The sequence below is a fragment of the Perna viridis genome, chromosome 2 (assembly GCF_037379345.1).
Source record: "Perna viridis isolate PV_CMFRI_1.1 ecotype Kerala chromosome 2, ASM3737934v1, whole genome shotgun sequence".
In the NCBI taxonomy this organism is placed as follows: domain Eukaryota; kingdom Metazoa; phylum Mollusca; class Bivalvia; order Mytilida; family Mytilidae; genus Perna; species Perna viridis.
Window position 1 is genome coordinate 41,489,126 of NC_142446.1, and position 25,715 is coordinate 41,514,840.

The following is a 25,715-nucleotide window of genomic DNA, read 5'->3' on the forward strand; positions in this document are numbered from 1 at the left end:
AGTAGTCACTTTCTGATAACTGGTTGTATTTTCCACGTAAATTTAAACTTCCTTAACAACAATTGATTTATCATTATATTATTATAATGCATTGAAAAGATTGGAAACGAAATTTTATTGTGGATTTTCTCGAGAAATGCAAATACATAAACATTACGGTATGTCATTTCTCATATTCAAAATAATGTAACTTTTTGCATATAAATTCTTTTGTACCTGAATATTTTTTTATTCCAATTGATTTTGAAAAAAATGAACATCGATTATGTGTGGTTAAGTTATCCTTGAACACGGACTCACGATGGTAATATTGGTATTTTTTGTATCGTTTCATGCAGTTCATGCATTTCTATTTCGTGCAATACGTATTTCTAATTGGGAAAACCACAAACAACCATGAATTACATGAGATAAAGGCCTTAATACGTCATGACAAAATCACCATGCTAATCATCCTTGTCTGTATGCTGATGTATGTTGATGTAACAACATCATTATTTCAGCGGATGTTAAATTTGCCGATTTTGAAACAAAAAGGTATACAACATTTTTTTGGCGTATACAATTTTGGTGTGTGCTAAGTGGTGCATCAAATTACTTTAGCCCAGGGTAAATATTATGCGGAATCTATTTTGGCGCTTTTAGACGGACCGCTAAAATACGCCAATTGCAATTAAAAAAGAAAACCAGGTTTTCATTTTCTTAATGATCATGGAATGACATCATGTCAGCGTAGATAAAACATCAGACAGTGTATTACCATCTTAACCATTATACTAGTCTGGCAGTTCCTTATTCCAAACTTCAATGACGACATACAACAAATGTTATTAATGGCTTTAGTTTATGTTCATGGTACATATTAAAGACTTTTTTATCACTAAGAAACGGACAACAAAAGTTTGACGAGTGAAAGGTTGGACGAACGTGTGGATACAATGGTGTCAGCGGAGAAATCAAGTGAATCGGTAATCAAAAGCACAGTCCAATGACAACGACCAGACAGTTAAAAATACATAAAATAAACAATGTAAAATAACTCGTACAAAAAACAAGTTAATGAAAAACCCCATACTCCACTTAACTTTGACAACATTGACAAGGTGCACCAGTATGGTGAGGGTTTTCCGCTGTTCTAGAATCACTCACTGACGTGGTCATAAAAAGTCAACTTCGGGGTGAATGAAAAGGAAAGGAAAGCTTATGTCACAGTGAATAAATCGGTTCTCTTGGTACATATAGATACACAATAACGATCACGAGTAGAAAACGCTATATGATATCACTTATTCTTGTAAAATACCCAAGACTTCCATACCAAAGCAGTAAAATAATGGATAGAAGATTAAAACCAAGATCCGCATGAGTAGCTTGATTTCGTAACTTAAGTAATGGTGAATACATACTTGAATTTAAAGTGTCATTTTTATCATACCTACAAAATTTATTACTAATAAATAATGAAAGGTAATCTAAAAAATACCTGTCATCTTTTATGTTTATACGCCCGTAAAGGTTTATACTTTATGGGTATACTATAAGAGCTAAGTTTGAAAGTATACAAGATGAACTTTTACATTTCCTTGTCATAAATTGTGCTATATAGTTCATGAATTTTGCTTTATTGTAATTAAATGGAACGATGCTAAATAAGAAATATTCTTATCAGTTGTCTGTAATGAATAATGGCTTTCTGTATATCATTCATCGTTTATACATTAATGTTACATACATACGTAATTTTATGTTATTTGTAGATTGCATAGTAAGACATGATTGAGTTCGCTCCTTACCTAAAAACAGGGGTAGACAATTTCTTTTCAAATGATTTCCGAGTGATAATATCGGCGTTACTAGGTTTTCCTGCATTCATACTTGTAACTGCTGCTACAACTGGAGAAAGATGGTCAAACGCGGACGTAGTACACTTTGGGCTCCAACAATATTGCACAGTTAATTCGTCGTTCACGTGCTGTAGCGGCTTTGCAGACTCATTTGAATCTGTCCCAGGTAAGAAGTGGAAAAATATCAATTCAAGTCCTTGTAATATCATATTGGTGTTATTTTATGGCCTGGGAGCTAAACGCATTGTTTTGGCTATATCAAATCTAATCTATAATTAAAGATACATAATACAGACTTAGACATAAATGCACGCGTAGCATGCAAAACAAGCTCCGCCCATCTCTCACACTATTGGTTTATTTTAATTTGTTTGTTTTTTTGTTGGGGTTAAACGTCCGAGCAGCAATATTTCAGCTATATTCAGACGATGAACATGAAATTGATGATAAAATGAACATGAAATGATGATGAAATGAAAAAGGGATGGGACACAAGGACAATGGGGTCGACAAATTTTGATTGCCACTGGAAATAGGGAGAGGTGGGTAGGGTCGGGCAATTTAGCCTCCTGTGGCGGAGCCCTATGGTTCCTACTCCTATCGAATACCACAGCAGGGTTTTTAACGTGCGAGGAACGTGGCATCTTTTCCAACACGGTGCACCACTATGGTTTGCGGTCAGGTTTTCCGTATTATAGCTTGACAACCCCAGCATGTAACACGCCAGGGGTACCCCATTCCACCACCTGGGGCACACATCCCAGTTGCTCTGTGGGCAGAGCGCCTAGCCCTCCGCTAGGTTTCTGAGCACTATTTAGTCGCCTTATACGACAAGCTTAGCGCTGCTGCAGGCCTATTCTTTTAACACCCGGACCTACACGGGGCGTTGGCGGTCGAAGCGGATACTAACTGGCAAACATGGCAACTTTGAATCATTGATTGTACATCGGAGTCAATATTTGGCCACCGAACTTTTTCACGCAGTAACTGCTTTGTTTTTGCTACTCCATGATGCGACTCGTGACTGCGAGCAAGACGAAGAACATGTTTTTTTGCTAATTACTTGGGATCACTATTTTTCCCCTTTAGGGATTAGAGTTCTGCACTGTTAGTTCTTTGCGGACAAGATAAAATGGCTTCATCTCTCCTTGTTTAGACCACTTGTTTTTCGCAATACAATTTCGAATTTCATTCATTGTTTTGTCTCGTGCGGATACATTTTCAATTTCTTTCAAATTCATCGCTTTCCTACATGCGCTGACTGCAATATAATTAACGTAAGGTTCTGTTTCATTACTATTATATCCTACACTGCCTTTCATTGGCGAACGTGACAATATATCAGCTGCATTTAAATATCCTGGTCGGTATTTCACTGTGAACTTGTGATTTTGTAGATTTAGAACCAATTTTGAATGCGTGACGGCGCTTCATCTGCTGCGGTAAAAATTCGTTCTAAAGGTTTGTGGTCAGTAAATACGGTAAAATCCATTCCATACAAATACACATTGGAACGACAGATTCCCCACTAATCTCATAGAGCCTCACGCTGTTTGTGAATACCTTCTTTCGACCGGGCTTAATGTTCGACTTGCGTAGGCCACTGGCCTATAGTCACCATTGGTTTGCTTTTGTGTTAAGATCGCACCTATACCAAAAGGAGACGCATCCACGATGATAGTTGTTTCGGCATTTTAGTTTTAGTATGCCATTACTTCGGCACTTGTGAGTATATGTTTTAGTGTTTCAAATGCTGTTTGTTGTTCGGCAGTTCAGTGCCATTCAACGTCTTTTCTTGTCAACTTGCGAAGCGGTTCTGCAATTGTTGCGAAATTTGGAATATATTTAGCACAAAAATTAACTAATCCCAAGAAAGATTTGACACTTGCTGCTGTCGTTGGCATTTGGAAATTATGCACTGCTTCGATCTTGTTTGTATCAGGTTGGACACCATCCTTTGATAATAAATGTCCCACGAATTCCAATTGTGTTTTGTTGAACTCGCATTTGCCTCGGTTCAAATTTAGATTCTTTTCATGGAATCGGGTAAGCAAGGCACGAAGTGTTTTATCATGTTCTTCTTGGTTTTGAGCATAAATGATTATATCGTCGGCAATATTTTTACAACCTAGTATGTCTTGTATTGTCTGCTCAATAACACGTTGGTGTCACTCGGGTGCGGAATTAATTCCAAACATTAGTCTCTTGTACCTGTACAGGCCTTTGTGACATGCGAATGTGGTGATATAACGCGTCTCTTCTTCAAACTCTATCTGATGAAAAGATTGGTTTAGATCTAGTCGAGAAAATGTCGCAGATCCATTCATTTGTTGCAGGGCATCCTCTATATTTGCAATCGGAAAACGTTCTCTCTGAACAGCTTCGTTTGCTTGTCGCATGTCTACGCACAGACGGACTTCATTGTTTTTCTTAGGCACTACTACAAAGCCTGAAACCCATGGTGTCGGTCCTCTATTACGTCGGAATCCTCCAGTTCTTTTATTTTTATTTCTACTTGTTTTCTCATTTTGAACGGAATTTTTCGCACTGGCTGAACAACAGGTTTTATTGATTTGTCTATGTGCAATTTCAATTTGAAGTCTTTAAGTTTACCAAGACCTACGAATCTGTCCCCAAATGAACTGATTATCGTGTCTGTGTTGAAGTTAGAAGGTTGTTTACACTATTTAACATTTCAATGTGGAGCAATCCTAAATCAGTAGCAGTTTTATAGCCAATTAATGGCCTGCAATCTCCGTTAGTTATGTGAAATTCTACATCATGCTTGTTATCTTTGAAAGTCATGCACTTTACCTTCAATAGAAAACGGAAAGACAGCATTGTTTTTTCCATACAAAGTAAATATTTCCAATTCTTCGTCCTCAATCGCGTGAACATTTTTTGTTGATTTTGTCTTGCACATTTGTGCAAAATGTCCGATTTTTCCATATTAACGACATGTAACATTCCGAGATATTCTGCAATTTCTTCCGTATTTCCACACCAGTAACATTGAGCAGTTGCGTGTGACAATCTTTTCCTGTTGTTTTCCGGATACAATTTCGGAGCACTTACGCTTTTGTCTGATTTTGTTTATACCTGGAGCTTCTACACACGGCTCGGGTTTATTGCTATTTTCGATCTTCTCGGAGTGTGTTGGAGCTAATTCAAATGTTCTACCAAGTCTCTGAATTTTTTCTTACGTTAGATCTTGCGCTGCTGATAGCGTCCTTCTTAATTCGGTTCATTTACATCCATCAACAATTTGGTCTCGAATCTTCACGTTGGTCTGGCCTAAAGTCACAAGTGATACACGGTTTTGAAATTCTCACAATAAAATCATCTATTGTTTCTCTGTCGTATTGCTTAGCTTTCCTGAACATATGTCTCTCAATCTGTATATGTTTCTTTGGTTCAAAATAATTGTTCAGTGCCGTAACTGCTTGATCATATTTAGTTCCCGGATTGGTAAATGTTTCGAAAATGTCTTGTACTTCATGTCCAGCTATATGTAGTAGCATAGCTCTTTTCTGTTCATCTTTAGACACTCCGGTTGCTTTTACGCCATACTCGTACCGTTTTAAATACTGTTCCCAGGATTTCGCAAGATTTGTTTCACCAATAACTTTGAACGGTTCTGGTGCATGCAAGTTCAAATGTCCAGCCATTGTTTTAATGTGAAATGTCCCATGAATTCCAATTGTGTTTTGTTGAACTCGCATTTGCCTCGGTTCAAATTTAGATTCTTTTCATGGAATCGGGTAAGCAAGGCACGAAGTGTTTTATCATGTTCTTCTTGGTTTTGAGCATAAATGATTATATCGTCGGCAATATTTTTACAACCTAGTATGTCTTGTATTGTCTGCTCAATAACACGTTGGTGTCACTCGGGTGCGGAATTAATTCCAAACATTAGTCTCTTGTACCTGTACAGGCCTTTGTGACATGCGAATGTGGTGATATAACGCGACTCTTCTTCAAACTCTATCTGATGAAAAGATTGGTTTAGATCTAGTCGAGAAAATGTCGCAGATCCATTCATTTGTTGCAGGGCATCCTCTATATTTGCAATCGGAAAACGTTCTCTCTGAACAGCTTCGTTTGCTTGTCGCATGTCTACGCACAGACGGACTTCATTGTTTTTCTTAGGCACTACTACAAAGCCTGAAACCCATGGTGTCGGTCCTCTATTACGTCGGAATCCTCCAGTTCTTTTATTTTTATTTCTACTTGTTTTCTCATTTTGAACGGAATTTTTCGCACTGGCTGAGCAACAGGTTTTATTGATTTGTCTATGTGCAATTTCAATTTGAAGTCTTTAAGTTTACCAAGACCTACGAATCTGTCCCCAAATGAACTGATTATCGTGTCTGTGTTGGAGTTAGAAGGTTGTTTACACTATTTAACATTTCAATGTGGAGCAATCCTAAATCAGTAGCAGTTTTATAGCCAATTAATGGCCTGCAATCTCCGTTAGTTATGTGAAATTCTACATCATGCTTGTTATCTTTGAAAGTCATGCACTTTACCTTCAATAGAAAACGGAAAGACAGCATTGTTTTTTCCATACAAAGTAAATATTTCCAATTCTTCGTCCTCAATCGCGTGAACATTTTTTGTTGATTTTGTCTTGCACATTTGTGCAAAATGTCCGATTTTTCCATATTAACGACATGTAACATTCCGAGATATTCTGCAATTTCTTCCGTATTTCCACACCAGTAACATTGAGCAGTTGCGTGTGACAATCTTTTCCTGTTGTTTTCCGGATACAATTTCGGAGCACTTACGCTTTTGTCTGATTTTGTTTATACCTGGAGCTTCTACACACGGCTCGGGTTTATTGCTATTTTCGATCTTCTCGGAGTGTGTTAGAGCTAATTCAAATGTTCTACCAAGTCTCTGAATTTTTTCTTACGTTAGATCTTGCGCTGCTGATAGCTTCCTTCTTAATTCGGTTCATTTACATCCATCAACAATTTGGTCTCGAATCTTCACGTTGGTCTGGCCTAAAGTCACAAGCGATACACGGTTTTGAAATTCTCACAATAAAATCATCTATTGTTTCTCTGTCGTATTGCTTAGCTTTCCTGACCATATGTCTCTCAAACTGTATATGTTTCTTTGGTTCAAAATAATTGTTCAGTGCCGTAACTGCTTGATCATATTTAGTTCCCGGATTGGTAAATGTTTCGAAAATGTCTTGTACTTCATGTCCAGCTATATGTAGTAGCATAGCTCTTTTCTGTTCATCTTTAGACACTCCGGTTGCTTTTACGCAATACTCGTAACGTTTTAAATATTGTTCCCAGGATTTCGCAAGATTTGTTTCACCAATAACTTTGAACGGTTCTGGTGCATGCAAGTCCAAATGTCCAGCCATTGTTTTAATGTGAAATCGGAATTTAATCCTATCACGTATGTATTAGAATTTAATCTTCACAAAAAGTTCTATCGGAATTTAATCCTCATCCTCGTCGCCAATATAATATCGTATTGGTGTTTATGGCCTGGGAACTAAACGTATTGTTTTGGCTATATCAAATATAATCTATTTTTGTAGGTTGAAACTTTAATTTCTCCCTAATTTTACCACAAAAGATATCCACATTTCACCCACTGTTGAAGAATATTTCAAAATTTAATCTCAAAAAAATTTTACTGTGCGCCCCCCCCCCTCCCCCAATCTAAAATCCTGGATCCGCCCCTCCCTGATACAAGGCAACATGTACAACATGCAGATAGAAGATATTCACATGATTTGACAACACACACACACACACACACACACACACACACACACACACACACACACATATATATATATATATATATATATATATATATATATATATATATATATAATCAAAGGCATTATTAAAATATAGTTCAATAGTTCTATATGTATTTGAATTTTTCTTTGGCAATCAATTATGTAAAATAAAAATTTCAATCGTATCGTGTAAAACGTGCAATGTATTTATACGAAATAATCAATTTGACACATTTTAATATTTGTCCGCCAGATCTCTTTCGCGGTGGAAGTACTTTAAGGCGGAAGTCGTTTTGATTGACATCAGATGGTTTTAAGACTCAGTAGTCATATGAGTAAAAAGTACGTTTAATGAATATGTATTTTAATTTCAGACTGGATTGGTGCTACATATGCGTTTATGATATTATCGTCTATAGCAGCTTCTCTAGCCTTAGCTTTTTCATTTGTGACATTGTGTGTAACATCATGTGGTGGAAAGAGAAAATTCCTTGCTCCAGTTGCATCTTTAATTACTTGTAAGATACTGAATCAATGTAAAGACTTTTTGCACAACACAAAAAAAATCCACTTAACAAATACTCTTCTATTACCAAAACACAGTCAATAGTAAACCAGAATCTCAGGAATGGAAAATGACGTGTTCAAATGTTAAGAGGGTGTCTATGTAAGAACCAGGTAGTTATTTGCACATTACAGATTTTGTTTCAGAACTTTTTAGCCCATTATATATAACATCCTTTCTCATAGTTGAATGTTGTTTTTTTTTAATAATTGAAAAGAAATAAATTTCAATTTGCTTTGTTTGGACACTTTAAAAATTTTTTTCTGAACTTTTTCATGGTCTATTTAAGACATTTTGCTATAATAAATACATATGATATTTGTATAAAATTTAAACCTGTGGAAATTATTTCATATCATTTTTCCGGAGGATATTATATCCCTATGAAAAAAATTCCACACCTATTAAATTGTTTCCACTATTTGGGTAATGATATTTCTATAATTTATTATGAAAAAGCTTGAAGTATTTCTAATTGTACCCAGGATATTATTTCATACTACAGTATTAAATAATATCCTGAAAAAAATTCACATATAGTGAACAGAGTTCATAATTGTACATAGGACATTATTTCATACTACTGTATTAAAATATTCTGAATATAGTTCACATAGAGTTAACAAAATTCATACTTGCGATAAAATAGATAATATTAATCCACTGAATAATATCTAGGATGAAAAACTATGTGTAAAACACCATATGAAGTAGCATCAAGGATATATAAAATACTAATTACTATCTGAAAACATATTGGATGAAAATTAATATTTAAAAACATCATGGATACTTATATTTAAAAGCAATCTGGATAACATGTCACAGCAAAAACTATCTAAATTGTTAACTCCTAACAATGTGAACTCTTTTTACCAAGCCATATAACATATAACAAGCCAATTTCTTTTATTATGCCCCTAAAGAAAACCCTTTCAGATATTTGTATGTTTAATCATCTTAAGGTTGAGTATGGAAACAATTTTATAACCATGGAAAACATTTGAATATTTTAATTTTATTAAATTTGATATCAATTATTTACGGTAGAAAGTATTTCACACAGAATACTATTGGATGATACATATACATTTAATATGAAAGAAATCAAAGGCGTAAAATTTACCCTGTGCAACCAAATAGCATAGTCTGACTGACTTTTACATGAATAGCTAAGCTCGAAGGTATAATGACAAATGACTCAAAATAAACAGATGTAAAACAAAAATAGAAAAACCAAACTAACACGCAAGGTACACATATATTTTTGATGTACAATTGATTGATTGATTGATTGTTGGGTTTAATGTCTGAGCAGCATTATTTCAGCTATATTCAGACGATGAACATGTAGTGGATGATAAAATGAACATGAAATAATGATGAAATGAAAAATGGGATGGGACACAAGGATAATGGGGTCGACAAATTTTGATTGCCACTGGAAATAGGGAGAGGTGGGTAGGGTCGGGCAATTTAGCCTCCTGTGGCGGAGCCCTATGGTTCCTACTCCGGGATAATACCACAGTAGGGTTTTTTAACGTGCGAGGAACGTGGCATCTTTCCCAACACGGTGCACCACTATAGTTTGCGGTCAGGTTTTCCGTATTATAGCCTGACAACCCCAGCATGTAACACACCAGGGGTACCCGATTCCACTACCTGGGGCACACAACCCAGTTGCTCTGTGGGCAGAGCGACCTAGCCCGCGGCTAAGGTTCTGAGCACTGTTTAGTCGCCTTTACGACAAGCTTAGCGTTGCTGCAGGCTTATTCTTTTAACACCCGGACCTGCACGGGCTTTTTGATGTACAAAACTGTACGTAAATTAACAACATGGCTTCGTTCATATCAACGATTATGCAAAGGTTGAAGAAAGAACGTGTACATTTAAACATACTCACTTCAATTGTTTTAAGCTTATAAACTTCAATAGATCTAGCTGTAGTACGTGAGATTCGGCAAAAGTCTTATGTTGTAAATTTTCAACATTTAATTATTCCCCTTTGTGAATAGTACATAGAAGTAAGTATTTCAATTATTTTATTTACTGGGCATCATAAATGAAATAGTGCTTCAAAAATAGTCAATGATGAAATGTAATGATCTAGGTTAATACGTTTCCTTGCGTGGGTTTTATTCCTTAGGTGAAGTTTAGACCATGTGTTAATGTAATATGCATTTAATAAATTACGACCCTTCATCATGTGTAAGTGTTCCTCTTATATACCTATGAATTATAGTCAATCATTTATAACTGTCTTTAGAAAGTCTTTATCGAGGATATTCGAAATATTGGTGGATTACACAATACAACAGGAATACACGTCAGTACGAAAACTATCAAAAATGATACACACTCCACGCGACCATAAGCATTGCCTTCAGCATCTGCGTATGAAGTTTTCATATCACAACCCAAAAGTTATGCCAGAGTTTGCCCTAACGACGAAGACTTTTTGTAGCCCGCTTTACGTCTTAAAATTAGGCCTGCTGGAACATGGTGAATATGCTGGTGCACGATTGAAGTCACCATTACAGAAATTTTGGGGTGGCCATTATTAACTCGTGGATCGTTACGGTGTTTCCATCTGCACCATGAAAACTTGTTCAATGTGTCATATTTTTCCTTTCCTCTTTCGTCTGGACTTGACTTTTTATGAGCAACTCGGCTGGTGTTTCCAGAAAAGCAAAGGACGCTTACCTTGCCAGTACACCTGGTCTATGCTCCCAGTTTCTAGTGGTATCCGAGTTGCTCATTTACTTAAGTTACCTTGTATGTGTTATTTTAGTTATTTGATGTTCTTTGATGTGTATGTATGTTTTTCCTGTCTGGTCGTTGTCCCTGGACTATATTGTTTTGATTTCCGCTAGAATCTTGGTTCCCTTGATTACTCTTTACTTATTTTTTTAAACCTGAGATTTTCAATGCTCGAACTATGTTATGCAATACTATATATTATTATATAGATTGCAGTGATTTACCGAATGTTTCCAGTGTAAATTTTTTCAATAATTCACACTGTGAAATAAATTCGGTAAGTTCACTCCCAACAGAGCGTCACAAAACAAATATCAATCCCCCGTTCACAAAATTTAAAATGTATGTTGAAAACAGCAACGACTAATGGGAAAAATATATATGTTAAATACGATAATAAATTGGTTAGCGTGAATAAGCAAAATATGATCACTCGTGCCATTCAAATTTAATTCGTGCGCGGAACAAGTTCTGCACGACCGTTAAATGTAGCCGTTCTTCGGCACTCGTGATCATATTTTGCTTATTCACTCTTCCCAATTAATATCCTATTATTATTTATTGAACATTTCACTTTGTTTTAAAGTTGTAAATGTATTCAAATATATATATATAGATAGCAGTGTCTGATCGAATGTTCCCAGTGTAATAAATTTCGATGATACACGCTGTGAAATAAATTCGGTATTTTAAGTCTCGGACTTTATCCCACCAAAATGTCCAACTTAGATATCAATCTGCCAATCAGAGAATTCAAAATTCATGTCGAAAATATCGATCGACAAATTATGAACAAAAAAACTATATCAAAAATATAAAATCAATTGTTTATCGTGAATAGCCAAAATATGATCACTCGTACCAAGAACGCTTGAGGATTTACCTCGTGCGCGGAACAAGTAAGCAAAAACTCGTTAAATTTAGGCGTTCTTCGGCACTCGTGATAATATTTGCAAATTAATTATTATATTATTATTTTGTATGCACATATTGCTATCAAACAAATGAAAAAAATCCAACTTATGTAGCTATAGAGAGAGGAATTCATGTCTTATGTAATTAAAATCAGAATTATAAGATGTAAAATTATCAGGTTTTCTTTTTTTTTTTTTAGCTTTTCTTATAATGATTGCAATTGCTATATATGGCAATAACATGTATACAGAATCATGGTCCAAGGAGACGAGAGCATCTGGGTCGTTCGTTGCAGCGATTATTTCGCTTGTGATGTACCTAGGGTTGGGAGTTGTCACCTTAACTGGAAGTTGTAAGTGAAACTGTTTGTGAAACTTTTCATACTTGCTTAATTTTTTTTTAAATGGGAACGACATTTTGCACATTCACTGAAGAGGGGAAAATTCAGTCAGCATACATTACAAAATGTACGAATTACAATTAATTAAGTGTATTTGTTATTTTGTGACCTATGAAAATATTTGATGTTACAATGTAAAATAAATGTAATTTCTGGTTCAATTCTAGATGATTAAGCAAATATTGGTTGTTTTCCTCAGGTTTGTTTGTTTGTTTGTTGGGGTTTAACGTCAGCTATATTCAGACAATGAACATGAAATGGATGATAAAATGAACATGAAATGATAAAAAAAGGATGGGTCACAAGGACAACAGGGTCGACAAATTTTGATTGCCACTACAAAAAGGGGGGATGGGTAAGGTCGGGCAATTTAGCCTCCTGTGGCGGAGCGCAAAGGTTCCTACTCCTATCGAATACCACAGCAGGGTTCTTTAACGTGCGAGGAACGTGGCATCTTTCCCAACACGGTGCACCACTATGGCTTGCGGTCAAGTTTTCCGTATTATAGCCTGACAACCCCAGCATGTAACATGTCAGGGGTACCCCATTCCACCACCTGGGGCACACATCCCAGTTGCTCTGTGGGCAGAGCGCCTAACCCCCGACTAGGTTTCTGAGCACTATTTAGTCGCCTTTTACGACAAGCTTAGCACTGCTGCAGGCCTATTCTTTTAAACACCCGGACCTGCACGGGGAGTTTTCCTCAGGTATATTCTATAGAAAATTTCGGGTCTAACGGTAAAAATATGTGAAATTTGTGAATTTTACTTGTAAAAATAACAACAGTATATGCAGTTATTATAATATTTTATTTTTAAAAATCTAAATAAGTACTCCAATAAAGATATTGCATTTAAGATCAAGACAATAGATACAACATGTAGTAAAAAAAAACTTTACATTCTACAGTTTGTTAATCCAATTTATGTAAATTGCTTAGTACCCTTTGTACCCAAAATGTAGTTGTATCACTTCAACTATTCTGTATTTCTTTTCTAGCCGGTAAATACTGGACTATAATTGTGAAGTCCTCTCCCATCATGTAATTAATTTGTACTTAGTGTACCTTTTTATACTACCAACTGACAGAGGTATTTTTTAGCGGTAAGAGTGTCCGTTCGTTCGTCTTTCCTTCCTTATTGCACCTCTTATTTTAGATTTTTACCCAAATCGATATATAGGTTAAAAGATTCATGTTACCAAAAAGGAGAATTTGGGAGTATCGCGTTAGTGAGCATTGCTCATGTTTCTAGATCCGTAACGCACTTGTGAATAAATGAGAAAACAAATGTTTTCATATTTCGACGCCTTTAATTTAATTTTAATATCTTAGAAAAAAATATTACAAAGCATCAAATTAATTTCAAAGATTAAATCCAAGGGTCATTTATTTCAAAATGTTAGTGGTAGTTCTGATGGTATTGCCGTTTTTCAATATGTTCTGAACTAGTTTTCGATATCTGTGAGCGCTCTGAAAATGTTTATCCATTTGTCTATATGGTGTATGTTGAGGTTTTCCATGAGTATAATTTGATTGAGTGTATTTCATGGAGTTTTTGTTTATTGTTTCAGTTAATTTTCACCTACTGTTTCTACAAATACATGATGCTATTTTTATATGTATTTAGGTGACACTGCAGTCGGTGTTTCACAAATATATCCCCCCAAAACTTGGACTCATTATACTAACATAAAACCACTAAGTGAATGGCTGAATATCAACGAGGATGAGGCAAATAATGTTATCGTTGATATAACGCTAGGGGATGAAGGGATAGAAATCAAAAGTCTAGTAAAAGAGCTTTGGATTGAGAGGTTAGCTGGCAGAGGCAGAGATGCTGAACAAAGAGGCTACCGAAAGATTGTCATCACAAAAATTGAGAGAATAGAAAACCCTGTTTTGATGGAGAAATACATGGAAAATAGACAGAAGCTATTTCGCCACAAAAGTTCTATCACTCCAGTTAAAAAGTTAGTCAACTCTCGCTCGGACGTACTTACTACATCTAATTTAAAATCTTCATTTCTACAACGGGCAGGCGTTGAACAAACGATAAATGAGCACTACCTGTTTCATGGTTGTCCAGCTGAAATAGCACCGTTGGTAACTCAGGACGGCTTGGATCTACGTTTGGCGTCTGACGGTATGTTGGGACGAGGAACATACAGTGCTGAGAATCCTACGAAAAGTGACCATTATGCAGGTAAGGTCTACATTTCATCGATCTCATGGTAACACAATAACTTGTGATGAAGCTCAAATACACAATATAAAAATAACATGAAAAAGAATAATCTTTGAAACTCACTTTACCACAGTTGAGATCTATTGAGACTTCTATAGTCTTCAGCATTGTATTCAACTTTAACAGAATTGTTATTTTAATTTATTTCCATCACCTCTCTTTTATCAACGGGCTGATATTTAACACGACTATTTTTAATTGTTTGTTTGTTTGTTGGGGTTTAACGTCCGAGCAGCAATATTTCAGCTATATTCAGACGATGAACATGAAAATGATAAAATGAACATGAAATGATGATGAAATGAAAAAGGGATGGGACACAATGACAATGGGGTCGACAAATTTTGATTGCCACTGGAAATAGGGAGAGGTGGGTAGGGTAGGGCAATTTAGCCTCCTGTGGCGGAGCCCTATGGTTCCTACTCCGGGAGAATACCACAGTAGGATTCTTTTACGTGCGAGGAACGTGGCATCTTTCCAAACACCGTGCACCACTATGGTTTGCGGTCAGGTTTTCCGTATTATACCTGACAACCCAAGTATGTAACACGCCAGGGGTACCCCATGCCACCATCTGGGGCACACATCCCAGTTGCTCTGTGGGCAGAGCGCCCTAGCCCCGGTTAGGGTTCCGAGCACTATTTAGTCGCCTTTTACGACAAGCTTAGCGCTGCTGCAGGCCTATTCTTTTAACACCCGTACCTGCACGAGGCACTGTTTTGAGAGTTTCCATAAAACCACATAAGGCACCTCTAATCTATTTGAGAGAAGCATCTCCGTGACCTGCCTTTTCAACCACAAATGAAAAGAAAAACACATTTTAAATCAATGTTTGCATGTTTTTCAGGGACAGGTCATAATGACAAAAAGATGTTTTTGATGCGTGTACTACTTGGAGATATGTTTCTGACTGATAGTTCATTTAAGTTCAGACGTCCACCTTGTAAGAAATGCATTGAAGAAACAAACAATAAAGATGCATGTACGGACAACTCACATCGGGATAGAGAGAACTGGATGTATGATGCCGTCCTGTATGATCAGAATGGCAAACATAGGGAATTCATTGTATATGACCAACATAAATGTTACCCTGAATATTTAATAACATATGAGAGAATACAACACTAGCATCAGTGTATAATCATGAATCAATTTGATATTTAAACCAACAACGCTTGTTATACCTTACATAATAAAGGATTAATTTTATTGGATGAAATATAATCACGTGACATAGATTAATTTGGATATTTTTGTTTTAATCGCAAGAAAGGTTGAATAACCCCCAACATTCATGCCATCATTGAATAACTATTATTCATCGGTGAATATCCCATAAAAAATACAAGATCAAGAGCAGAGCATGCATGAATATCCAAAATCGTTAACCTCGTCAATGTTATTTCCCTCGGGCTAAAGTCCTGAGGGAAAGAACTATAGTTCGGGTTGACAATTTTGGATATTCACCTCCTCAGAGAGCCGAAATTGTATATCAAAACAAAATAGGAATGGGGGGTCAAAATGTACATGATCCAATTTAAAATCGTTTAGAAGAGTACACAAACATGCAGATTTATTTGGCTGGTATTCGCTAAAAGTAAATAAACATGATTTATTTGTCTTTACTAAGGTACATAAGTTTGAAGGCCAATAACAATGTCTAATTTGTTTTTTTACAATATTATGATTTTTTTCTATATTCTGAAATGTTAAATTGAAATGGGTTTGGTTCTTTGTCATATCACAAACTATGATAATTTTGTCTTACAAAGACCATAACGAGAAAGAAATGAACCTGTTACATAATAAATTTCACATTTTATTTGAAATGAATTTTGAGAGACTGGTTATGGTATAAGGCGCTTCGACAGACAGTACATACATTTCAGATCGATAACGAATAACTAATGTACTAGTCGGACAAGCTGGGTCTGATCTTTACAATGCTAACTTACAGAAACAACAGGCACGTCTCTCCATTCGTTCACATTATTCTGACTACGAACCTACCAGTAGTCAATCTATCCCTTAAAGACTGTATGAGTTACAGGGATGTAGTGACGAACAATTTTAAAGTTTTTGATGTGACGATCGGGGATTGGTGCGAGTGAGTTCGCTGCCCCTTGACAACAGAGACAGAATTCTGAATTTTACTTAACCAAACTAGCTATAATATGAAGTCCTATTCCGATAAAAAGAATAATATATACATTATTTGTCTTTTCTACAAGTTAATCGATGAATCGAATATTGCTTTAAATCGCTGTTTGTGCGACAAGGGCCACATTACGGAAAGAACATTTAACAGACATGAGATCAAAACCTTATCATAAAACTGTTTTATAACAGAATACTATTTACATTTAAAAAAGTGTGTAAAAAGATAGCTGTAAAAAATAATGAAAACAAATAATCACCAAATTACCGATAAATCTATACAAAACAAAAACAAAACAACAAAAACAAAAAAACAAAAACAATAAAAACAAAACTCCGATTTAAATAAATAAACCGATGTCTTGCAAGAAATCATTTGTTATGAAAGGTAGGTCTTCAACATATCAGACTTATTGCCACAATCAACATTATTTTGCCATATGAAGACAACATTTATACCCAGGTAGCACGAACCTTTTTCGAAATATTTTATTTAGAGTTTATTGAGAGTTTAATTTGCTAAAACATTTTCAACAGAACATTTTAAAATCGTTTTTAAAACATTTCGATTTTTTCAAAATGTTTTGATAACGTTTTTGAAACAATTTACCGTTTAAGTTTGAAAAAGGTTTTCAGACTTGTTAGTTGAAATGTTTATGAAATGTTTAAATAACATGTCACTGTAATGTCTTTGGATCTATTTTTTAAACATTATTTGGATATGTTATAAAGTGTATCTTATATGTTACGAAAAAAATATTTTCTGATAATGTTTTCATTACATTCCTTTGAAACAGGTTAAAAACATTTCCAAATATGGTTTTGATACGGTTTTCTGAAATGTTCAATAAATAGTTGTAGAAACGTAAGAAAAACATTTTAATATATTGTTTAAAAAAAATAATAATAAAAAATGACCGATCAAGGATACATGTATTATAAACATGCATTATACATGTACATGTTATACTAGTTTTTTTTTAATTTGTCATGCATATTTTATTTACAATTATTTCATCCCAGTTTACTGTTCCTTGTCTTTTAATTAACCAACATCGATGATATATAGATGATAGCATCTCCATAGAAATGATAATAGTGTAAATGGTGTGCCACATGCTGCTACTGAAATAGGTTAGAGCAAATCTTTATCAGTGTGCTTATTATCCTACACACATGTGCAAGGGGCACACACTATTTTGATTATGATTGAAAGAACTGGATCTGTCCAACAAGATGTAAGTATAATTCTTTGTAATTAGATAGTTAAAAACTGTTTGCCAAAGTACTCTGAATAAATACTAGTCTAACCTTGTTTTATAAACATAGCTGATCAATTAGTCATTTTACAATTTCCCAGTCACTAGACAACATCACGCTGTGAAGACAAACACTCAAGTGATTTCTAATTTTGTTTTAATTTTATTTTTGCAATGCCCCGAAAATTTGTATTGCTACGGAAAATTTACGTGTTTTCCCGTTTCCGGTTTTGTATAATATTGATTCAATTGCATGTCCGGAATGACAAACTTAACATGTCAAAATGTATATCAAACAATTAAGTGTTGACCATGCATGGAGTAAGTTTTTAACTTATGATTCTTTTCCTATGATAGATAAATGTCTCAGTGAATTAACTGATATGTTTATGTCGCCGAACTTTGTATAAATAGGTGTATTTTGTGCGTCACAAAGAACGCCCTATATCCTGGTGTCATCGGTTCTCGATAGCATATCAATTTTGTTTACCTGTTTCTTGAACAAGTAATTAAATAGCTACATTTTTAAAGTCATTATAAGAACTAATTGGCGAGATTGCATGTTTACATTGTAAGAAAAAAAACAAATTTTTGTTAGGTGACATCTTAATGACTTTATGGGTACTACGTCATCAGTTCTCGATTGGGATATGACTTTCTGTATGGAAGGCATGAGAGACATAATTGGAAAGTGAAAATAAATAATTCAATATATTTTTATTGATATTTAATATTTTCAGGGTACATATATTACTTCCATTGAATGTTATAATTGATTAACTTTGATATGGCTAAAAACTTTTAATCGCATCTTATATTTTTTTAATTTGCAGTGATATGGTGTTCCAAGCATAGAAGCAAAGATATACAAGGTTATTCGTATTATAATTAGAATTAATAGGCTTTTTATATTATTGCTCTTCTATATTTCTTAAAACATTGATAACGTCAGGATGTTTTTAATGTTTTCTGGTAAGAAATATTAAGATACGACCAGTACTGCGCACCATACATTTTTTACTGACATAGCCATGCCTATCTCCTGACTGCGCATGACCGCTGAATATATGACCTACCATTTTCAATAAAATTTGTTTACATTCAAAATGTGTGTTGGGAGAGGTTGACGCTTTAAATATGAGCTTTTTGGGGTTTAAGAGAAAGGTAAAATGAAGGGGTACTAACGTTTATTGATATTATACATACTTTTATACGCAACATAGCGACATCAAACCCCAACAGAATCAAGGAAGTGCTCAATTGGTTTATTCTTTGTGAATAGACCACACATGCAATTTCGTTTGTTTGTTGGGGTTTAACGTTCGAGCAGCAATATTTCAGCTATATTCAGACAATGAACATGAAATGGATGATAAAATGAACATGAAATGAAAAAAAGGATAGGTCACAAGGATAATAGGGTCGACAAATTTTGATTGCCACTGGAAAAAGGGGGATGGGTAAGGTCGGGCAATTTAGCCTCCTGTGGTGGAGCGCAAAGGTTCCTACTCCTATCAAATAAAACAGCAGGGGCACACATCCCAGTTGCTCTGTGGGCAGAGCGCCTAGCCCCCGGCTAGGTTTCTGAGCACTATTTAGTCGCCTTTTACGACAAGCCTAGCGCTGCTGCAGGCCTATTCTTTTAACACCCGGACCTGCACGGGGCCACATGCAATTTCGGGTTTTATGTCATATTGCCTATGCACATCGCTATCGAGGACTCATGACTATCGAGAACAGATGAATGGACGATATACATAATAGTATAAATGATGTGCTGCTATTGAAATATGTCATAGCAAATCTACATCACAGCGCGTATTATCTTACAAAAGAACGTCCTAGATATTAACCCGGTCACTAGTTTTGCCTATGTTTATATTCAAACTTTACGTAAATCCCTGACCAAACTTGGTACTTTTAAGGTATGTGGCAAATTACCTTTTGAATGAATATAGACGTGTGTTGTCAGCCGCTTGCAATTCTGAAGTGTGTATTTTCCATCAGTTTTGCATTATGGATGTATGTTTAAACCATTTTTCATCATCATAATAGTTGTATGAATATTGTGATTATGTTTATGAGTACTTAGGCTGATATTTTGTATTGAATCTGACCAGGACATTTATTTTGAAACTTTGCAAGTTATTGATTAGAATTTATAACATTACTTCATGCCCTGCATGTATGGAAAGCCAAATTGACAGAAACTTTGAAACATTTACACTACACATATTGTCAAAATTTGGTTTACAATATTGAACATGTTCTGTTATTTTTTTTATTTTTTTTTTATTTTATTTTTTGTTTTTGTTTTGTATATTGTTGACTTTTACCATTTCCGGGGGTTAGGATCGAGTTAATAAAGTTCACAGTTTAGATTATATAATGCTTATCATTTTTAATTTATTTTTTACAAGAAATACATATGATCTCTCTCTTTTGCAGGAAATAAGAATTACAAAACAAGCTCATACCTAATGATTTAATGTTCCCAGTAAACCAAGATGATGATTTTTTTTCATGGTAAGTTTCATATACATGTAGTGACGAGAATCTGACAAGTGATCATGGCATTCGTAAGTCTTTTAGTGTATCTGTTCATTCATTTGACCGCAATATGTAATCACTGTTTTACACAAATCAGTAGCAGATCCAGAAACTCCGAAAAGGTGGGGAAATATGGCCTTTGAAGGGGCTCACTATTGGTAGTATCATTAATTTTCTATAAATCAATTTTTTTTTTCAAATATGAGGGGGTCCCTGGGCCCCTCTTGGATCCACCTCTGTTTTTGCTGAACTTCAATAAAGTTATAGAACACATGTATGAAGTTTGGTTCCATGGATATTCACTTCCTGTTTGAAAAGGACATATATTTGAAAGGTGTCTATTGCTTTGTTCACCACGATTTCAGCTTAAAAACTCAAAGTTTTTCAAAGTGCAAATAAAATTTTGATACAAAACAGCATGTTTTAAATTAGCAGACAATGGTATTTCCATGATTGACGCATACACCTGTTGCAAAAGAAAAAGTAACATGTAATTTACAGTATGCATATTTTTTTCCTTTAGTTTTAATTATAACTACTGGATGTATGTATATCGTGACTATACTATTAATCATGTACATCTTTTCTCCAGGAAACCAAAGAACGGAAATGGACACTGCTTGAGATGCCTGAAGATGAATAAGTGAACTGACAAAACCTTTCTTTGAAATTTCGTTTAGTTTGTTGCTACGTCTACAAATTATAGAGAACTCTACAAATTTCTTATCTCATGTTAAACCTGTTGTATGTGTATGCAATTTTTGCATTAAAATATTCATAATTTAGATTGTTTTGAAAAAGTGTTACTGAAAAACATAATAATAACATTATAGTGAATAGCTGTTGAAGACGTTATTATAACAACCATATATTTTTACGTTTTTAAAACATTTCTAAATAATGTTTTCAGTCTTTTTAAGGAAACGATATAATAACATTATAGTGAATGGTTATTGAAAACGTCATTATAATTTTTCTGCAACCATACATTTTTACCTTTTAAAAATATTCTAAAAAATGTTTTCAGTCTTTTTAAGGAAACATTTTTATTACGTGTTTGTGCTAGTTGGGTACCTCCCAAAAGAGCATGATTAATGTTTAAGTGGCAATCAAATAGAATGCTTTCGGGTAGAGAATCAGAAACCTACAAATGACAATTGTGCAAAACGACATCCAGCTATGACAACTTTCTCCTTATGACTGCATTTGATTAAATGGAGGTTGTTATGTTCAAGACCGTCCCGCCGGTCTTCTCTTATTTCTTATTTTCATATTTTCTAACACAATATTTAAAATCGATTTCTGGAAGGTTACGACCTTCAATATATGTTTTTTTTTTGGTTTCCTAGAAACCCTGTCTACATTAGTTTTTACTGAAAGCCACATGACTAGGTACCCGGGGGAACAGAACTTCTCGATCGAAGTCCTGAGACCCGTGCAGGTCCAGGTGTCAAAAGAATAAGCCTGCAGCGGCGCTAAGCTTGTCGTAAAAGGCGACTAAATAGTGCTCAGAACCCTAGCCGGGGGCTATGGCGCTCTGCCCACAGAGCAACTGGGTTGTGTGCCCCAGGTGGTGGAATGGGGTACCCCTGGTGTATTACATGCTGGGGTTGTCAGGCTATAATACGGAAAACCTGACCGCAAATATAGTGGTGCACCGTGTTGGGAAAGATGCCACGTTCCCCGCACGTTAAAAAACCCAATTGTTGTATTCTCCCAACAGGAACCATAGGGCTCTGCCACAGGGGGCTAAATTGCCCGATCCTACCCACCTCTCCCTATTTCCAGTGGCAATCAAAATTTGTCGACCCCATTATCCTTGCGTCCCATCCCATTTCACATTTCATCATCATTTCATCATGCTCATCGCCTAAATATAGCTGAAATATTGCTGCTAGGGCGTTAAACCCCAACAAACAAACAAACAAATCAAAGTCCTTAGAATAACGAATCTGTTAAATTGGTTTTTTTAGTTTGTACCTTTTAATTGTCAAAAGACCGATAAAAGAATCTGAAAAAAAAATGATAAAATGTTACAGATTAGAATAGGTAATCAACTAAAGTGCTACGAGATAGTTCGAACTTCAGCTGTAGAGAGAGAAGAGTTTAAAAACAACTTCGTCATTATGGACAATATCAAAGTACTCTATCAAAGTTTTTCGAGTCATCAGTAAACACTGTTGAACAGTCTTGGTCAGTGAAATGAGACGTACTTTTTTTCAATTTTGGGTTTATTTGATTTATTACATCTAATATATACAATCAAAACACCCATTGTAGTCACTTACGTTATTTACTTGAAGATAAATTGATATAACATCGACGATGACCAAAGCCGTACAAATTTTAATTAGCCATGTGGTCACGTGACCGTGTTACCTATATTAGTTCTCAATTCATAGATCGAGTGGTTGAAATGCGTTGGAATTTGCATTTTTTGCATGATTTCTACAAATGATAGTGAAAATGTTGAAAATGTTGAAAGTGTTGGTTTGCCAGCGAATATATACTTACAGTTGTATTAATATAAACAATTTCGAGAAGAAAATGATAAACATTGGCAGAAATATTTAACTATTACATGTATGAAGACTAAACTATCCGAGTCGGGACGACACCACTTCTGTTCGAAGATTAGGTATTATGTATTGTCATGTAAGATTGAACTTTTCACATAAGTAATCTAAAATTAAATTCATATTATACGATCTAACCTGTTCCGATCTCGATCGTCAATTAAAATATTAATTTCACCGCTTTCTACGGAATGTTGCTTATGACAAGTATACCGATACCAGGTAGTGTAATATAAAGTCCCAACAAGAAAAGAGGATAATACGGACATGATTTTTTCTATTGGTTTTTGATAATTTTGTCTGAGAACCCATAAGTGTTTCGTGTTGAAGCTTCCTTGTGTTCTAAATCATTGCTAAAATTAAATATTTTAACTGACCTATGAAAATATTGTCCGTACCAGACAAAGCTCCCTTAAACTTATCTAGGGTCACCTTTTAATACTGTGAGATGTGTGAAATTCTCTTTGTATAAATTGTTTTATTTCAAAATCAATAAGACAGAAGAAATCCTATTATATTTCAATTATCGAAGTCGTACACCTGCGTCGACACCTGTGTCACGAGTCGCCGAAACATGTTAAAAAAAAAGAAACCATCCAGGCTTTCTCTTTGTCATAATTAAGTCTACCTGGCTTATTTATTGATATAACCCTGCGGCAAAAAAAAAGAACGATACACAGAGAATCACTATTTGAGTTGTACCCTCCTGCTCAAGTGCTAAAAATACTATGCAAAGTAGTTGTGTGGTCGCCACGCGGGGATGTATGCCCAATGAAAATGAAAAGCTGACAGAAGATGAGAAGAATTTTAGTCTTCTTACTTTCTAAACACGATTATTGCACTCATACACAGATAAGTGGACTACTCTGTATCTTATATACAAGCTATTTTCGAAGATTTTCAAGTTTCAGAAAACGGAAAGGGATGACACTCAAATAAAAAAAACCATAATGGGCGTTACTGCATTAGATTCAAGATTTAATCGGTTGTGTGTGCGTGTGTGTTTATATGTGGTATTTGTAATACATGACGAACTGATGGATTTCTTAAAGTCATTGGCTATCATTTAGGGTCCCTCACGGACGGTATAAAGCATCTAAACGTTTACACAGTCCCCCGGCATAGTCATACCCGTGAATGTGGGTTATGGTGTATTCGGGAAATTAGTTGTCATGTGACCACGTTCATTCATTAAATTCATTTAAAGCATTACACGTGACTTAATGTCGTTCCGTGGCCTGGTGATGCAATTTGTGATCTGCACGCTGTACAGCCTACATCATTTGCCGAATCTTCAGCGGCGGATTCGTTTTAAGTAAGGGGGGGGGGTAGGGGTTGGGGGGCAAAAACAATCCTTGACAGGACCACCGGAGAGGATCACGAAGTGATTTTCATAATTTAACACACACAATTTTTCAACAATTTTTTAACACCCCCTGGATCCGCCACTGATCTTTGACCCAGCGAAATACTATTTGGAATAAAATAAGAAATAACGTTATGTTTCCGATCCAATCGGAACTACTCGGCCATTTCCGCTACACTAAAAAATAACCTCGGATGCAGAAATGAGAATTTCTTCTTGAAAAAAAATTGCCGGAATTGTAGTCATACGTGAATCAAAGTAATTCAATCCACCAGGTGGCGCTAAAAAAACTAGTTGGATAGCACAAGAAATAAAGAACACCAACTCTTCCAGGAATTTTGGCATGAACCGAAGAGCTAAGAAAAAAAAATATAGTAAAAAATTCAATCAGTTGAACTATAATTTTCTAATCGGATCGGTCGAATTCCGGACAGATCCTTCCGCCTAGTGCCCCCGAGGTTTTTCTTTTGTGAACTAGAAAGGCTGATGTATTCCGATTGGTTTCCGATCACCATTCTAAAATTTTGTAGAGTCGGAAGGTAGGGATTTATTTTCATTTTTATTTAAATAGTGACACCAATGCAGAATACAATAAAAAACAAATGTACAAAGACTAAACATGTAATAGACTTTGTCCACGGCCTAATCCCTTGGGGGGATTCGGCGCTGGAGATATTTTTTGTTTCAAAACAAAAAATATCTCAATCGCCGAATCGTAAAAAGGGATTATCCGCGACCAAGAGCACACTCCCCGCATGTGTGTTTACAATCAATTATAAATATAAACAACCAGTATTTCTAACTCTTTGTTTCCATCAAGATAGAAAACAATCTTCGGCTTTATTTTCTTCTTCAAAATTGCATTTTATTACGTTAGTAGTCCATATTTCTTCATGTTTTGATGGACGAAAAACTTTGGGTCCAAGGTTAAACAGGACCTCCCTTTTACATATTTTTTATGAGTTTATGCTCCATACACGTACGCGTATATCATGCATATAGACTTTTTGACGTTTTGTTGCAAAACACGTGGCATTGAGGAATCTGTTAAGTTGGGGTAGTTCCATTAGCTGCCCATTACTGTAACGTGAAGTGTCGAGGACTCTACATTATACCTGTGGGCCCTTAATTGGCAAAAAAATATGTTCAATGTTCTGTAGAGGTTATGTACACGTAAAAGTACAGTGTACATGTAAGTACATTCCCTAGGAGCTCCAGTGATTTTTAGTTTTGCTATATATTTACATGTCAGTCTGCAAGTACTGACAACTCTTTACATGATTTTTAATTTAACCATTTTA

General features: G+C 35.3%; 1 protein-coding gene and 1 long non-coding RNA gene across 3 annotated transcripts; both read left to right on the forward strand.

Moving 5' to 3' along the window:
• The first annotated feature begins 11 nt into the window (after window positions 1–11).
• LOC148625104 (uncharacterized) lies at window positions 12–15,748 on the forward strand. Of its 2 annotated transcripts, XM_088568390.1 has the most exons (7): window positions 54–158; window positions 886–968; window positions 1,758–2,010; window positions 7,992–8,135; window positions 12,057–12,209; window positions 13,886–14,461; window positions 15,351–15,748. In XM_088568390.1, the coding sequence occupies exons 3-7, from the start codon at window positions 1,773–1,775 to the stop codon at window positions 15,632–15,634; spliced, it is 1,395 nt and encodes a 464-aa protein (XP_088424516.1). In that variant the 5' UTR covers window positions 54–158; window positions 886–968; window positions 1,758–1,772; the 3' UTR covers window positions 15,635–15,748. The 2 variants fall into 2 exon arrangements, with proteins under 2 accessions (XP_088424515.1, XP_088424516.1); XM_088568389.1 differs by lacking the exon at window positions 886–968 and having other exon boundaries at window positions 12–158.
• A 2,404-nt stretch (window positions 15,749–18,152) lies between these two features.
• LOC148625105 (uncharacterized) lies at window positions 18,153–21,257 on the forward strand. The gene is made up of 4 exons (XR_015920183.1): window positions 18,153–18,243; window positions 18,756–18,794; window positions 20,371–20,448; window positions 21,065–21,257. It is a non-coding gene; the product is annotated as an uncharacterized LOC148625105 (long non-coding RNA).
• Window positions 21,258–25,715: the final 4,458 nt, after the last annotated feature.